The sequence below is a fragment of the Rhinolophus ferrumequinum genome, chromosome 15 (assembly GCF_004115265.2).
Source record: "Rhinolophus ferrumequinum isolate MPI-CBG mRhiFer1 chromosome 15, mRhiFer1_v1.p, whole genome shotgun sequence".
In the NCBI taxonomy this organism is placed as follows: domain Eukaryota; kingdom Metazoa; phylum Chordata; class Mammalia; order Chiroptera; family Rhinolophidae; genus Rhinolophus; species Rhinolophus ferrumequinum.
In genome coordinates this window covers 7,457,271-7,474,321 of record NC_046298.1, presented here as the reverse complement: position 1 = coordinate 7,474,321, position 17,051 = coordinate 7,457,271, and the positions used below count along the sequence as shown (strand labels likewise).

General features: G+C 39.8%; 1 protein-coding gene across 2 annotated transcripts in view; it reads right to left on the bottom strand.

Annotated features, from left to right (window-relative positions):
* The window catches only part of FTO (FTO alpha-ketoglutarate dependent dioxygenase), a 341,005-nt gene that overhangs the window by 246,800 nt on the left and 77,154 nt on the right, over positions 1 to 17,051 (bottom strand). For both annotated transcript variants that reach the window (XM_033128825.1, XM_033128827.1), the window contains exon 2: positions 5,933 to 6,010. In XM_033128825.1, coding sequence (XP_032984716.1) covers positions 5,933 to 6,010 — 78 coding nt within the window. The remainder of the gene's footprint in view (positions 1 to 5,932; positions 6,011 to 17,051) is intronic.

Below are 17,051 nucleotides of genomic sequence, written 5' to 3'. Positions count from 1 at the left end.
AGGGAAACATGGTACTTATTTGGCCCTAGAGTCTTGTGATAGATAATATGTGGTTTGCTACAAAGTGACACAGAGATCTTCGTTCATTCATTCAATAGTTGTTTTTTGTTGTTGATTTAAAACTTATAGAATATCCACTATGTGTGCAAAAAGTGTGTAAAGTGTCATAAATACAGTGATAAAAACAAGTGAGATTCTGTTTCATAGCATTTCATAGTTTAACAGAAATATTAGGTGGGTGCAAAAGTAATTGCGGTTTTTGCAATTTTGTATTTTTAACCTTTTAAACTGCAATTACTTTTGCACCAACCTAACATAAACCAATAGTTAGAGAAAGACTTCACACAACAGAAGTCTGAATACCCTGCTATGGGAGCAGGGAATACATAATTAGGAAGGGTGTCTGCAAAGTCCTCATTTATTGAAAACGGATTTATCGGGTACGTACTATTTGCAAAGCACGAGGTGCTGGGAAAGCAGAAAGGGAAACTTCTATATGCTCTCCAGGAGCTCGTGTTTATATATACAGACTATAGACAGACAGCTCATAACATACATAGTGTTTTACCTGTTTACTTAGTATTTACTTATTTATTTAGTAAAATACATAGTATTTTAGATTGTGAGGGTGCTACAGAGGAAAATACAGCCAAGTAAGTCGGATAGGTGTCCTAGGGGTGAAGGGCACGATTTTCCACAGGATGGTTAGAAAAGGCCTCTCTGACCAGATGGCATATGAGCAGAGGAATGCCAGAAGTGAGGATGCAAGCCCTGCAGATACCTGGGGGGAAAGAGAGTTTTAGGCTGCAAAGACCTTGGGGCAGGAGTGTACTTGGTTTATTCTAGGAAGAGCGAGAATGCCCAAGTGTGAAGGGGAGGGGGCGGGGAGAAGCAGGACACGAGGTGACAGCAGCAGTCCGGGGCCAGATCTCGTTGTGCCTTGTAGGTAAGTGCAAGAAAGGTCCTAGGATTTCACTCTGAACAGGGTGGGACGCTACCTAAGGGCCAACAAGAGAGTGTAACAAGCTGATTTATGTTTTAAAAAGAGCACTACAGGTGCTGTGTTAAAACAGACCGGACTTGGGAGTAAGAGAAATTAGGAGGCTTCTGCAACGGTTGAAGAAAGAGATGATGGCAGCTTTGCCTACATGTAAGTGGCAGAGCTAGTGAGAGGTAGTCAGAGTTTTAGTATTTCTGACAGTAAAACAAGGGGGATTTCCTAGTATCTTCACAGAAGAGGAAGAATTTAAGCAAGGTCTTTAAGGGTGAATAGATGCTCCACAGATAGAAAAGGGAATGAGGAAATAGTAGGAACAATACGAAGGACGGAAGAGCCCGGCAGCCTCCGATGTGAGAAACTGTATGACAGGAGTTTCCGGTTGGGCATCGTGTTAGGCAATGGGTAGAGATTAGATGCAGATGGTCTGGGGTCAACGTCAATGGCCTCACAGGACATGCTCAGCTTTATCTCAGGGGCAACAGAGACCCAGCAAAATGTGTACAGCAGGAAGGACAAGTCGGACATATTTACAGAAACACACTTCGCATGGCATTGGGCAGCGCACAAGGAACACCTACTGGGAGGATGTTAAAACTGTGTCGGTGGAAGATGATAAGTGGGGGGCCAGCCTGAGCCAGTGTCGGTGCAACAGGGCAAAAAGAAACAATGTGGGAGACTCTGGAGAGGTGGCACGGCCAGGCTCCAGGGACTGAAGGAGGGATGGAAGCCACGGGGAAGCAGCCGAGGAGAGCAAGTTTCGAATGTGAAGGCTCTGACAAGGGACATGCCACCAGAGAAGAGAGTAAACAGCAGGATTCCTGTAAAACGGATCCTTACTAAAATATAAGTCATGTCCTGTCACACGTGTGCTCCAAACCCCCTCCTGTCTTCTCACGTCTCAGACTCACAGCCAACGGTCTCATCCGGGGCGGCAAATTCCCGAATAATGAGGGTGCTGCTGTCTGATCTCATCGCCTTCTGTTCCCTCCAACACTCTTACTTCGCTGCAGACCTGTCAGCCGTGGTGCTTTCCTCCCGCGTATCTTAGAGGCTTTGCTGTTCCCTACGCCCGGAACAATCTTCCCACAAGTATCTACCTACACGGCCTGCCCCTGCACATTGTAAGGTCTTTGTTCACGTGTCACTACAAGGCCTTCTGGAACCACCCTATTCGCAATCTTCCACCCACAATGGCATTCCTGGGACCCCTGACGGGCTTTAGGTATCCCCATACCAGTTTTCCCTCTTGGGGTTTTTTTTTTTTTTAATATGTCTCTCTCTAATTTCTACTTCCTTCCCTGTCTCTGCCCCACAACAAATAAACTCAAAGAAGGCAGAAATCTTTTGTTTTTCACAACTTCACCTTTGATACCGAAAACATTATCTGGCACAGAGTAGGGGAGCTAAATACATTTGTTTAATGAAGTAATTAATGAATTCATATTGCATTAGAAGTACCTGCAAGACTTTTAGGTGGAGCCGCCCAGTAGGCAGCTGGATTTGGAGCACTGGGGGACATCAGGGAGAGCAGGGATGGGGAGAGAGGTTTGGGGTCACGGGGACGGAAGCACAGAAATCGCAGAAGAACTGAGAGATACGGGGAAGAGGGAAGCAGTACGGTAGTTCAGAGTTCAGACCCTGGTGCCAGAATGGCTGGGCAAAAGTCCGCGCTTGACACTTCCTGCATGTAAACCTCTCTGTGCCTCAGTGTCCTCATCTCTAAAATGGGGTTTTAATAACATCTGCTTCAGACGGTTGTGGTAAGATTTAAATGAACAAATACATGTAAAGCACTGAGAACAGTGCCACAATAAGTTGACTCATGGGAAGTGCCCAATAACTGAGAGCAAAAGGGCACACTGAGGAGGCTGGCATCTTCTCTGGGTAAGAGGGGCAGGGTTCACACGAGTATATCTGGAGGCCAGAGCCTGTTTTTCTGACTCCTTGGTTCCTCATTTTCTCGTGCTCTGTGGTGAATCAACAGCGGTTCTCTCTGCTTTGAGTTTGTTGCTGTTTTCGTTTATTTGTTTTCTCTATGGTCTTATAGAGAGAAATCCAAAAACGTCTCCGAAGGTGTTTTGAAATTGAGCAAGGTACACTGGCAGGCGTACAGTATGGCAGCAAGAGCACAGGCCTTAGGATCAGATAAATACGGGCTTTTATTCCAGCTCTGCCACTCAGATAAGTAACTTGGTCTCTCCCGATTTCTAAAACAGCAGTGATAATATCTACAGCTCAAGCACCTCGAGCCTGAAGAGGCGTCGCAGCTCAATGAATGATGCCCTTGTGAGGATCTGGTGTGACAGCATCCATAAAACACTGGGCCCGGCCATGGCACCGGGGGAGACCAACACACAGACCCAGGATGGAAGCTGTAGCAAGTCTTGTTTCGATGACTCGCATTCCTGTGGCGAGGGCCTGTTTAAGGGATCCAGTGTCGGGTCAGAACTTTCTATGTATCCATGTCATTAAAAAAAGTATTTTCACTTCATCTTTTAAGAGAACTGATTTACTCTCCTAAGGTTTTGTTGAAGCACTAAGCCTTCTTAGAAGGTGCACTTAAAGTGATTAGATATTGGTATCAGGTTTGTTGTGGGTCTTGGAAAGATAAAAGAGAAGCCTTGACAGTTGTTCTGTTTGCATTTGAGTTTCTTTTTATCCCCCAGTGTATGGCTGGTTCGGGGCACAGTGGGCTGATAACCTTTCGTGTTTCATTCTCCATGTACTACTTTCCCAATACAAAAGCTGAAACGGTGCAGTGGTTGCTTTAGAACAGTGGGTAATCATGTACCAGAAGGCTTATTATATCTATGAAAATATTAGGAAGGATTTAAGAACTGATTGCATTTTGTGGGTTTACCTGTTCTAAGGGTACTCCTTAAAATTATGTGTTTTCCTGATTATAAAAGAACATATGCACATTTAAGATAATTTGGAAAACTAGAAAAGCTCAAAGGAGAAAACCCACGCTAGGATATAACATTTCTGTGTAAATCCTGCAAATCTTTCCAGACGCCACCTCCCTGGACAGGAGTGTGTATGAAAACAAAATTCAAATCCTACTAAATGTTATGCCTTCACTTCCTTTTCAAATGAACTAAGGCATGCATTCATTCATTCATTCATTCAAGCAAACTAATTAAGCACCTACTAATATAGACAAGGTACTGTACAAAGTATAGATGAGGGAGACAAGCATATACATATTTTAGAAATTATAATAAAGGAGGGAAGAGCTAATGAAAGAACACAGAGACTAAGTACTACAGGTGCACATGACAGGGGGCAGACGACAACTTCCTGGGCTGCAGAGGTGTCGGGGAAGTGTCTCACAGGAGATGACACGTGAGCTGTTACCAATAGGAAACTCAGAAATTCACCAAGGAAAGAAGGCACATCAGCAGAGGATGTAGCAGGAAGGCCCAAAATATGAAACTGCATGGCTACTCTGTGCTACTGTAAAAATACAGTGTGGAAAAAGGTGAATGAGTAGGAGACATGGGGCTGGAAGTGTAGGAGCCAGGTAACGAACAGCCACCGCAGGGTCTGAAGTAGGGGGCTGACGTGCTCTGATTTATGTCTTGGTTAGAAAATGTACTGCAGCTTTAAGGACTAAGAAAGAAGGGCAAAGAGGAAAACTAGAGCAATCCATAAAAGGACTGACCAGGTGAAAGACAGTGAAGGTCTAATGAGAATGGCGATGAGAAGACAATGTCCTGGAAGTCAAAAGACCTGGATTCTGGATAGGGCAACTCCTTCTTTCCTGTCTTCCCTCCACAGTTACTGAGAGTCAGCTCTATGCAAGTGCATGGTAGGTGCTGGAGAAACCAAGAGAATGTGGCCCAACTCTGAGACCGCAAGAGCTGCCATTCTAGTCGGGAAAAACGGTGGAAATGTACTAGTTATGCTTGCCCAGCATGCGCCGCCCTCCTTCTTTGGGAACAGGACCCCAACTTTCCTTTGGGAAAACCATCCATCTCTGACTCACAGTCCGTGCAGTCTGAGTGGGAATAGTCACATTCCAACCCTCCTCCAAGAGTGGGTGCATGAACCAGGCCAGGCACACGGGAGCACGTCCCTCCGCTGTACACGACTGGTTCAGAGATGGCACATGACTTGCACCAGGCCAACGAGAGGGCTCCAGGGGAATCCGAAAGAACCAGGAGAAAGACACCACTGCCTTCTTCTGACATGTCATGCCTTAAGGCCACACACCCCTTGGGCATCAGAGCCCTCGTAGCCGATCAGGTGAGAGCCTATCCAGCATGAAGTCACACAGAGGAAAGCCCAGAAACAGGAAGAAACAGTGATCGACGACATATTTTGAGAAGCTGGATTTAGCCATGTACTTCGACACATCTAAGGTAAGTCAATCGATTCCCTTTTTTCCACAATGAGTTTCTTCGCGTTTCTGTCACTTGCAGTTGAAAGAAAGAGCGGTGACTGTTTCAGGGAGAGATATGCACAATCCCACAACTGTGATAAACACGTGGAAGGTACAACAGGGGCACGCGTACAGGACAAGCAGCGCAGAGGCAAGGACCAAGGCAGGCAACTCTACTTGTAGGCAAAGTCAGTCGAGGCTGCTTTCACAAAGGGCGTGATGTTTAAGGGAGGCCTGAAGAATCAGCCGTCGGGCAACAGGATATTCTAAGCAGAAGAAACAGAACAAGCAGAGGCAAGAAGTGGGAAAGAGCATGGGATGCTGGGGGAGAAAACAGTGCGCTACGGTAAAGCATGTGACAGGTGAGCAGAAAGCAGACTGTGAAGGAACTGATAGGCTCTGCGGTGACGAGCAGCCAGTCCCTGGATGAGCAAATCAGACCATGCCACGCCTCCTTGAACCTCTCTGCACCACAGCTGCTTCACAGGTAAACTCGGGGAGATCCAAACAAAGCACCACAAATCGATCAAAATAGTAAGAGACCTTACCTGCTGATAGAATTCATCATCTTTGGGGGTCAGATAAGGAAGCCAAGTGTCTTCAAGCTCTTCAAGAAGCCTCAGTTTCTGTTTTAAAATAATAATTATAGGTGACTGACTATAGAGTGACTCAAAATATAAGACAATCCCTTATTTTAACAATAAGAGAACACCAAAAAAAAAAAGCCAACTTGAACGTATGAACTTTTAGAGACAGAAATTAGTCAAATGTCAGTTATAAAATGTAATAATTTAATTACACACATTTAAGTGACACATTGTAGAAATGATGGTTTTATTCACTGTCACATTTCATGAAACCATTTGATTCACTCTTGAAATGTATCTTTAACATCAGCGTCTTTTTATCGCTAGAATCACCGTTTGAATCATCGAATGCGTTTTCCAGAACAAGTCTTCCTGTCTGTGTAATCTGCTGGAGACACAGCAGTTTTTGAATCCTTCCGTGATACTATCACCGGAAATACCAAACCAAGTTACAAGTATCCATGTGCATGACGTCAGGCTATTCACAATATTTATTCATCCTGTATACTTTTATGTGAGACCATAATCACTTACATTATTACTTTTTTAAAGCTAGAGCAATTATTATATCTATGTTAAGCATCTTTGCTTTGCTTTTCCAATTTTACAAAGAAATCTTTTTAAGCTAGCCGTGTCTGATGCCATTTCAGGATACTAGGTCTTCCCAAATACGGGTATCCCCCACTTTCCAAAAGTTCGCATTCCGTCACTTTGTTTCCACAAAGACCTGTATTACTACCTGTTTTCGCTAACCAAAAGAAATCAGAAAGGGATTTTCGCTATTACGAAAAAAGGCAAAAGCGACAATATTTTTCGGAGTTTGTTTTGCAGTGAGCCGTTATGGAGTCAGCGGCACCCCAAGCAGTGAGAGAGTTGCCTGCTGAGCTCCTTCCCTGGGAGCCACACTCAGCATTTCAGCATCAAGCCCCAGAGCTTTGAACTCGTCTGTGAGCCCTTGGGCTTTACCTCACTTTACTTTGTGTATCCGTTAGCAAGACGTGCCTAAGGTATCAGAAAAGCCTAAGCGAGCTCGTAAGTGTTAACGCTTAGCATCTAATTGGACGTAGTTACCGTTTTGATCATGGTGAAGGAAATAGTGACACAGTGTGTGCACTGAACCTGCCTGCATCCACCATTTGTACTATTTACACAGAGAGAGAAAGAATCTTGAGAGCTGCCAAAGTTCTAATACTATTGGTTCTGTTAGTAGCAAAGTGGTCTTTTTCAGTCACTGTCCAGTAATGGATAAAATGGAAAGTCTGTTGCGTGAGGGGACTGATGGGTGTACCAAGTGTGCTGATCCATTATCTTATATTTAAGGGAAAATCAGTCTTTTTAAGAAGTGAAGCTATACTGTCCTTACATTATTCCTACTTTATATAGGCTGTGTATTCACCCTATTCTTCCTGCTTTTACTATATGATAGCATTATTTTAGGTTTTATGTGTTATTTGATATGATTTGGTAGGGTATTTTTTGGTCCAGGAATGCTTGAAAATTTTTCCATAAATATTCATAGTAATTGCTTCTTCCCTTTATGCTATTTCAGCTTACGAAAGGTTTCATGGCAACACTCTCCTTTCGGATAGCGGGGCAACTCTGAGTACCATGCTGTTCAAACTAAGTTAAGAGAGGTTCCCATATTATAAAGCATTTTCTAAGAAATCAAGATGACACCCTCCTTCCAAAGGATTCTTTTTCAAAGAGTATCTGACCTTATATTCAAACATATATGGTGTATGGGGGGGTGTACACACACGGCATATAAATGGCATATATGTGTATACACAGACACACATACACATAGAAATTATCCACACACTACAGAAATTTTCTGAAAGAAAAACAAAAAGGGCAGAAACACCTACTTTTCAAATAAACTGTAGTAAAATGTATACTGAGGCTGCTGTCAGCCCATAAGGCACCTTTATGAGAATTAAAACTATGGTGTGTCTTGGTCTGGGTCGATGCAGCCAGGCTCCATCAGGCCTGGCTTGGTGAACACAAACTGGATTTTAGCCCCATCTGCTCTGACGAGCACTGTTATATGAAGTAAACAACCTGCTCAGGCAGACGTGGTCACCCTGAGATCCGCCCCACCCCAGGAAAGCAGCCTTGTCTCACAAAACCATCACAGAGTAGCCCAGAGCAACCTTTGGGAAGACTCAAATTCTTTCTGGATCTTCTGTATAATTATCCACAATGAATAAAGAAAAAAAGAGAACAGAAATATAGCAACCAGTTGACCTAAGAAAGACAAAACAGTAAATTTTACTCGTATACAATATTCTAGTCTGTTTACTGAACGAAACCTTTCGGCTTTGACTATAGGTATTTTCTCATCTACGGTATAGTAAGACCAGCTTACCAGTTAAACTATGAACAGTTTTCCTTTACTTCCTTTACGGAAATAATACTAACACAGACCATAAGTTTAGACAAATCATTGGTTAAGTGATTTATCTGTTTTCAACATTCGCTATTATTTGGGACACAGAAAGAACTAATGATTTTTCCATGCATCTACTTCCACATTAAGCACTCCATCATGAATTTAATCAAAATCTACACCTTAATTTTCACTTCAGGCTCAGGAAAGCCTTCACTTTTTGTGACTCTTTACCAATCCTTTTGATAGATATAATATTAAAATCCCATTGTTAAAAGCCTTGAATAATTCAAACGCACATGATACCTCACACTTTGAAATGCCTCCCCGTTACAAATATACCACCGTAAGATCTCTTCGGGAGAGTCTATAAAGCTACCCTGTGTGTAGGAGCACAAGGAGCTTCTCAGAAGGCATTCCTTCCTAGAAGGAAGTGCATACTCCACTTTAATCAGATTAAACAGCAACAGACCTGTCCTATAGGTCAACAAGCACCAGTGGAGGCTGACATTCTGTTCATAATTAATACGTCAGCTAAAGTATTATAAAAACAACCACCTCTCGGCCCAGCTGAGGTCCAGCACATCAAACAGTTTGCATAAAGCACTGGAACTTGGAAGGCTGTACCGAAAGGGTAAAATTCTCCGACAGCATTCCTACCATAGAGCTGGCAGAATTCAAATGGTCTTCCTCCACTGGGAATGTTCATTTCAATCCTGTAATCACTGTACCTATGTGACAGACGAGAACAGGGGACAGGAAATCACTCAACTTCAGACCACGCAGGTGAAATCTGCCCCGTGTGTCAACCTTCACAGCCTCGATTTTACCAATTAACTAATAAGAGCAACTGTAAGGAACAACGTTTATCAATTTAAACAGAACTGTCGGCCATATTTACTTTGGTGAAACCAATCCGGAATCAATATTAGATTAAATTGGTAGTTCGTGAATATCACACGTTTCTTAAGTATTAAGATTGCTTTGTTTTAAAAAGGCAAAGGCACTCTGGGCACAGCTATGGAGAAACGAGCCCTCTCTTACCCAGGCGTCCGAACTAGCACAGTATCGATGGAGGGCCATGGGCAATCCCTACCAACATTCAAATGCATTTCCCCTTTGACCCGGAATTCCTACTTTCCAAGGATTTTTTTTTTTCTACAGATGTGCTATGTTGAGAAGAACATATAAATAAGTTTATTCGCCAGATCACTATCTGTACAACAAAAGCTTGGAAACATACTAAAAACCACTCAATGGTACACTTTAAAGGGGTGAATTTTGTGGTATGTGAAACTGTATGTCAACTCAACAAAAAGATGAGAACCAATTCAAGTGTCCATCCACAGAGGATGGTTAAAGACACCAAGGGACAGCCACACAATGAAACAAACACAAAGCACCAGTAAACAAGAACAAGGGAGCGCCCTGTTAGTGAAACCAAAAAGCTCTCCGGGATTTATCAGGAAGTAAAAGGCAAGAGACAAAAACGTCTGCTTGTATTTGCATACAGAAACAGAAAGGATATGTGACAAACCATTAAAGTGGTTATCTGTCAATGATAGAGGTGGGAAATACCTACGTAGAAGGGGACACGGGTGAGAAAAGACACTTCCCAATCCTCCTTTTTATACTGTTTTGATTTGGAACTACATAAACGCGTTCCCTATTATCAACTCAAACGCATTACCCATTAATTCTTAACACCGAATTCAGTATAAAGATGAAGTCGACGTGATTTTGAGCTTTAAGAAAGGCATACTTGTGTGATGGACAATGAAGTATTTGAGGGGAAAACTATCGCAGACTCGCAGCACACGCAGAAGTGCAGAGGGAAAACAGACAAACAAAAAAACCCAGCTCTGACAATTTCTTTTCGTGAAATGCCACCCAGTTGGTAAACACACACAACATTCAAATGCACCCTGGAATGGAGGTGGAAGGCGCTCGTGTTTGACTGTCAGATCTGGCTAACTGCTGCTCCCCAGCCTGGTGTCCAGATTAACCCACACCGCTGGGCCCTACAGCACACTGCTCTGCTGTCACACTCCTGTCAAACGAATCAGGCTGCTCACAAATGCCACCCAGAAAGCCAGAGAGAGCACAGAGTCGCAGCTTTCCCACCTGGCAGGAGGAACACAGGAAGACCCTTCCATGAGGGCCACCCCCATTTCCATAGCGTCAGTAAGTAAACAGGACACAGACACAAGACAGCAAGGAACACCTATCGAATGATGTGCAGTGATGGAGGTGTTAACTAACCCTATGTGGTAATCATTTTGCAATATCAATGTATATCAAATCATCATGCTTTACACCTTACACTTATATGTTGTTATATGTCAATTATATCTCAATAAAGCTGGGGGGGGGGGCAGGGGAATGTTCTCTGACAAAATGGAACTAAATTACATGTCAATAACAGAAATATATCTCAAAACTTCCCAAACATTTGTAAACTACAAAACCCACTTCAAAATAAGCCAGGGGTAAAAGAAGAAACCAAACAAGCAATCAGAAAGTATTTTAAATTGAATAAAAATCAAAACAAAACTTTTGAAACTTTCTACCTTGCACTACAGCAATATTTACAGGGAAATATATAACACTAACTGCCTATATTAAAAACGAAAAACCTCAGCTTTTCAAACCAATAACCTCAGCTTCCACCTGAAGAAAATGGAAAAAGAGGAGCAAATGAAACCCAAAGTAAACAGATGAAAGAAAATTATGAAAGATCTGAGTAGGAATCAATAAAATAGAAAACAGAAAAGTAAAGAAAACCCATGAAGCCAGAAGCTAGTTACTTGAGAAAATTAAAATCGCTAGCTAGACTTATAAGGAAAAAAACTCTTAAGTTTCAACATACCAACTAAAAGGATAATAAGGGGGTATTATGAACTTTATGCCAATAATTTTAGAACGTGGGCAAAATAGGAAAATTCCTTGAAAGGCACAAATTACCAAGGTTCACTCAAGAAGATAACCTGAGTAGCCCTATATCTAGTAATGAGACTGAATTTGTATTTTAAAAACTTCCCACAAAGGAAACTCCAAGCACAGAACATTCAATGTTGGATTCTACTAAACACTTAAGAAATAATATCAATTCTACACAAACTCATCCAGAAAAATTAATGAAATTAAATCCCAAAACCAAGCAGAATTATTACAATAAAATTACAGACCAATATCCTCTCAGGAATGTAAATACACAAATTATTAACAAAATTTTAGCAAACTGAATCCAACAACACATAAAAAGGATAATACATCATGACCAAGTATTATCCCAGAAATGTTAGGGTGGTTTAACATTTGAAAATTGACATAATTTATCATACTATCAGGCAGTGAGAGAAAAATCATGTGGTCAACGAATTGATGCAGTAAGAACATCAGCTATACTCAAGCTCCATCCTGCTAAAGACACTCAGCAAACTAGAGGACTTCCCCAACCTGATAAAGAAGTCAACAGGTGACATCATACCTAGCGATGAAAGACTAAATGATTTCATTATACGAGTACAATCAGGAAAAAGGCAAGGCAACGATGTCTGCTATCACCCCTCTATTCAAGATTACACGGAAGGTTCTAGGCCGTGCAATAGGGCCAAAAAAAAAAAAAAAGAAACGAAAGGCATGCACTCCAGGAAAAAAAAATACAGAATAGATAAACTGTCTTTATTTGCATATGATATAAGCACCTGTATAGAAAATCCTACAGGATCTACGAAAGAAAGCTATTAGAACTAGTAAATTCAGAAAGTTGCAGGATATAATCGGCAGGACAAGTTTGCAAGATCAATACACAAAAATCAGTGTATTTCTATATACTAGCAACTGACTATCTGAAATTAAAAATTTTAAGAATACCATAAACAGTAACATCAAAAATTACATAAAGTACTTTGGGATAAAACAAAGACTTTCCGGACTTGTAAAAAAAAAAATGAAACACTGCTGAGAGAAATTAAAGAAGTTCTAAATAAATGGAGAGATATACTGTTCATGGGTCAGAAGACTCAATGTCAAATTGTCCCCAAATTGATACAGTCCCAATCCAAGTTCCCTGTAGGCTCTTTTTTAAATATATACATTAATAATTGACACACTGTTAATAAAAATCATATGGAAATACAAAGACCTAAAGTGTCCAAAAAACTTTGCAAAAGAAGAATAAATTTGAAGGATTTCACTCTAATGTTAAGACTTGCTGTAAAACTACAGGAATCAAGACAGTGTGGTACTAACCCACCTAAATCAATTGTGGTCAATTGATTTTTGAAAAAGATTCAAAGTTAATTCAATGGAGAAAGCAATTCTTTTCAACAAATACTACTTGAAGAATTAGATATCCATACTTACAAAAAAAATTTAAGCCACATTTTGTACCATACATAAAAATAAACTCTAAATGAGTAAATATATCAATATAAAACCTAAAAATAAATATAAAACCTAAATTATAATATTAGTAGAAGAAAACAAGAAATTCTTTGAATCTTTAGGTTAGGGAAGGCAAAATTTTCTTAGATATGAAACCAAAGCACAATACATGAAATAAAAAAAAAGTGATAAATTAAACTATCAAATGCAAGAACTTCTATTCTCAAAACTGTCAAAGCTATTATAGAACTCTAATGCACTGCTCTCAAGAAAACAAAATGGACCAATCACTTTGGAAGAAAATCTGCCAATTTCTTAACAAGGTAAGATACATACCTATAACATGACAGCACATGTCCATACAAAAACGTGTACATAAATGCTCACAGCAGCTTTATTTGTAATTGCTAACAACAGGAATTAACCCAAATGTCCCTCAACAAGTGAATAGAAAAGAAATTGTAGTATATTGAAAAAAAGAAATTGTGGTAGAGCAATACAAAAATTCACTACTGAGCAATAAAAAGGAATGAATTATTGACACACAAAAACATGGATGAATCTCAAAATCACTATGCTAAATAAATGAAGCCAGATCAAAACAAGGAGTACATACCGTATGATTCCATTTATGCAAAATTCTAGACAACGCAAATTAGTCAATATGACGAATAGCAATTAGTGGCTGCCTGAGGCCAGGGTTTGAGGAAGAGGGGAGGAAGGATTACTAAGAGGCATAAGGAAACTACCTGGTGTAATGAATATGTGCAGTACCTTGATTTTGGTGCTGGTTTAACAAGTGTATACACGTGTCTAAACTTACCAAGTTGTACAACTTAAATACGTGAAGTTTATGGTATGTCAATTATACCTCAATAAAACTGTTTTAAAAGCAGGGAGTAGAGAAAGTGAGGATTACCTAAACATGGTATATCTTCCCTGCAAAACTAGACACGTTGTCATTTAAGACATCAACCTGATTTCCTTTATTGCTGTAGTCAGACTTTTTACTACTTCTTAAGGCAATTTAAGTAATGTGTATTTTTTTAGATATATATCCATTTCATCTTAGTTCTCAAATGTATCATGTTTCCTTATTATTCTTAGAAATCAATAATACCAACAGTGTGTCCCCTTTTGAGTCCCTAATATTGGATCACACATGACGTATGTACCTCCTTTCTCATAGTCCCATTAATTACTATTGTCTACAGTTTTAGTTTTGTATTCATTTTAAAACAGAAAGGTGGTATTTTAAACCAATAATTAAGTGAATTTTCCAATACATTTTTTCAATCTCTATGCTCACCCTTGTTTCTTGCTAAATTACAACATTTTAACAGTTTTCCTAATGAGAGTCTATGGGTGGTAACTCAACCAGTCTTTATTATCACTAAAAATATTTACATTTTTTCCTTGGTCCTGAATCAAAAATTACTTGGGTTTTAAAAACTAAAATGAACGGTAATCTTCCCTTAGCACTTTGAAGATTTTATTCATATTCCCATCTTCTAGCATCTGTTCTTACTAATAAGAATCTTTCTTTTGTTGATAATATGCATTTTTACGCCTTGAACCTCTTAAGGATTTTTTTTCCTTTGTATCCCTTACATTCTACAGTTTCAACATGATAGTACTCTTCAAAGTATCTGAGGACTCCTGTCTTTCTTTAAGTAAGGAAACTTCTCAACTTTTAGCTCTTCAAATTTTGCTTCTCCACAATGATCTTCATTCTCTTTTGCTGGACCTCCTATTAGACATATGTTGGAACCTCTCAATCGATCCTCCAAGTCACTTAAATATTCTCTTATTTTTTTAATCTTTTGTCTCCTTTTGCTACATTCTGGGTGAATTCTTCAGTACTCTCTTCCAATTCACCAACTCTCTTTCTAATTGTGTCAGGTCTAAAATTCATCCTAGACATTGCTTTTATTATTTCTGTGATTATACTTTTTATTTCCAAAATTTGTAAATGGCTTTTTTTCTCATGTATTGGTAGTTGTTCCTGTTCCATCTGTGCATATTTTGGGGCATTCTTAAATTTCATTTTTACCGCTGTGATGCCTTTACCTACCCTGTGAACATGCTTGTTTTAGTCTTTGACTGACTTCCCTATAAAATTAATCTCATCTGGAATTAATTTTTGTTCTCATTGTTGATTCTGTTAGCTCTCAGCAGATATTTTCTTCAACTATTTTGGTATTCTGTATTGAAGGCTCATTCTGAGTGGATGATGTTTTTGCCTTTGTCCCCCCCCCTCCCCTTCTCTCCATCTATGCTCACGTTTTCTTCCATAGTGGGTTAGCAATTGCCTCTACCAGGATCCGTGTACCGCCAGTCCAGGACCAACTCTCATACAATGGTGATTCGAAGCATCACAATCTCTCCCTCATTACTCCATAATCAATCAGACTGATTCAGTTTCTATTCTTGAAGGTTTATCTATCTTACCCTGTCCCCCAAGACCTGTTTCTCCATATAAGCTATTTCCCTGTCATCGTGATCTTTATTCAGACTCCTTTTATGAGAAGTACAACTTCACCTCAACCCCTGGCTTCACACAGTAAGCTTACTTCTGGTAAACTGTTAGTCTCTATTATCCCACAGAACCTAAACTCACAGTTGCTACTTTTTGTTTCCACATTTGAAGCGCTTGCAGGGCCATGGTTTCAATCCGGTTTATCCCTTCACATTTAGTTCTCTTTGGTCCACAACAATATCTTGTCTGTAAGTCCAGCTGTGAGTCTTTTCTTATCTTTTATTCTTTTAATGTATTATCTGTCAGTGATACGTGTTTGGAGCAGAAGGCATACACAAACTGTGAGCTTCCTGCACCACCTGACAAGCAGGCACAGATGATTTCTTTGTGATAAAAATTCTTAGCAGAAGTTTCACTAGGTCAAAAGGTATGCTCTATTAAGACTCTGGATTCAGATTGAGAAATTGCCCTCGGGGAAAACGGTATCCACTTCATGCCCATCAATAGACAATACCCATTTCTTCATATACTCACACACCACATCAGTTCTTATCAAAGTTTTAAATCTTTGGCAAGTCAATAAATGAAAAAAACAAGCTCACTCTAATCTACACTTCTTTGATTAGTAATCATGTTGAGTAACTTTTTATACATTAACTGCCATTTGCAGTAGCTCTTCTGTGAAATCCCTGTTCATGTCTTTTGTCCAGTTTTTGCTGGCGTATTTATCTCTCCCTGTTTTTAAATCTAAGAATCTGTACGTTGTGTCCATGTAAAGAATGAATCTGGGTTTTATGCAAGTTGATTAGTTAGAATTCTCTGTATTACTCCTTCATTCTTTTATTATGAGCGAATTTCTAACAAATTAATTAGTTCCTAGTGGATTTCGCCTCTCTCACATCAAGTTGTAACACTACATTTTCCAGCACTTATAAAATGCTCTCCCTCAGACATCACCTTTCACTATAATTCATCCTTTTCCAAGTATTCTACTAAGTTAGTCATAGCATTCCATGATCTCGTAAATTACTCTTTCAAGGGAAATTTTTGTAATTAAATAAAACCACCGGTATAAAATATGTCTTTTAGCTCTTCAGATAATAATGTGAATATCAAAACCTATTTTTCTCGCTAATTTCATCTTCAGTTCCCACCAACAATCGTCAAATTTACAAATGTAGTCCAAATTTCAAATGGAAAAGAAAGCTTCCTAAAAAAAAATATTTCTATGATGAAAAACAGCTAAACAGGATCTAAAAAGAAGTAAAAGTTGGGGATTGATTGTGGAAAGGACTGATACTTTGGGGGAAAGGTAGTTTCCACATCTGAAGAATATCAGAACCAGAGCAATTAAACACCTTTGACAAAATTAAGTGTTGGATTCTTTACTCAAGGTATAATGACTTAGAACAATTCTAACTTCTTTTGACTTCATTTGGAGTAACTGCCTTGTAAACTAGAATTTCCTTGAGCCACCTCCAAGTATTCGAATGAAAACCGAGATAATCACCCAACATTCTCCTTCACAATCAAAACACTGCCCATAATTTTGTAAGTGAATACAAGAGCAAGGGCAAACCATAAAAGAGACATAACAGATTAATGAAAACTCCTTCGTTGCCACTGTACCGACATTCTAGCTCCAAGGACCTAATAATGCACCCCTTACATTCCCAGGAGGAGAAAAATTCTCCTCTCGGCCACACCTGTTTAGATGAAAAAGTCGAATCCTCTCAGTCACAGTTCAATCTTCAGGGAACTTTCCACCTTGAAATTTTATACCTTAGCAGTCTATCGCAGGGCAGAGGACAGAGCTCCAGGAG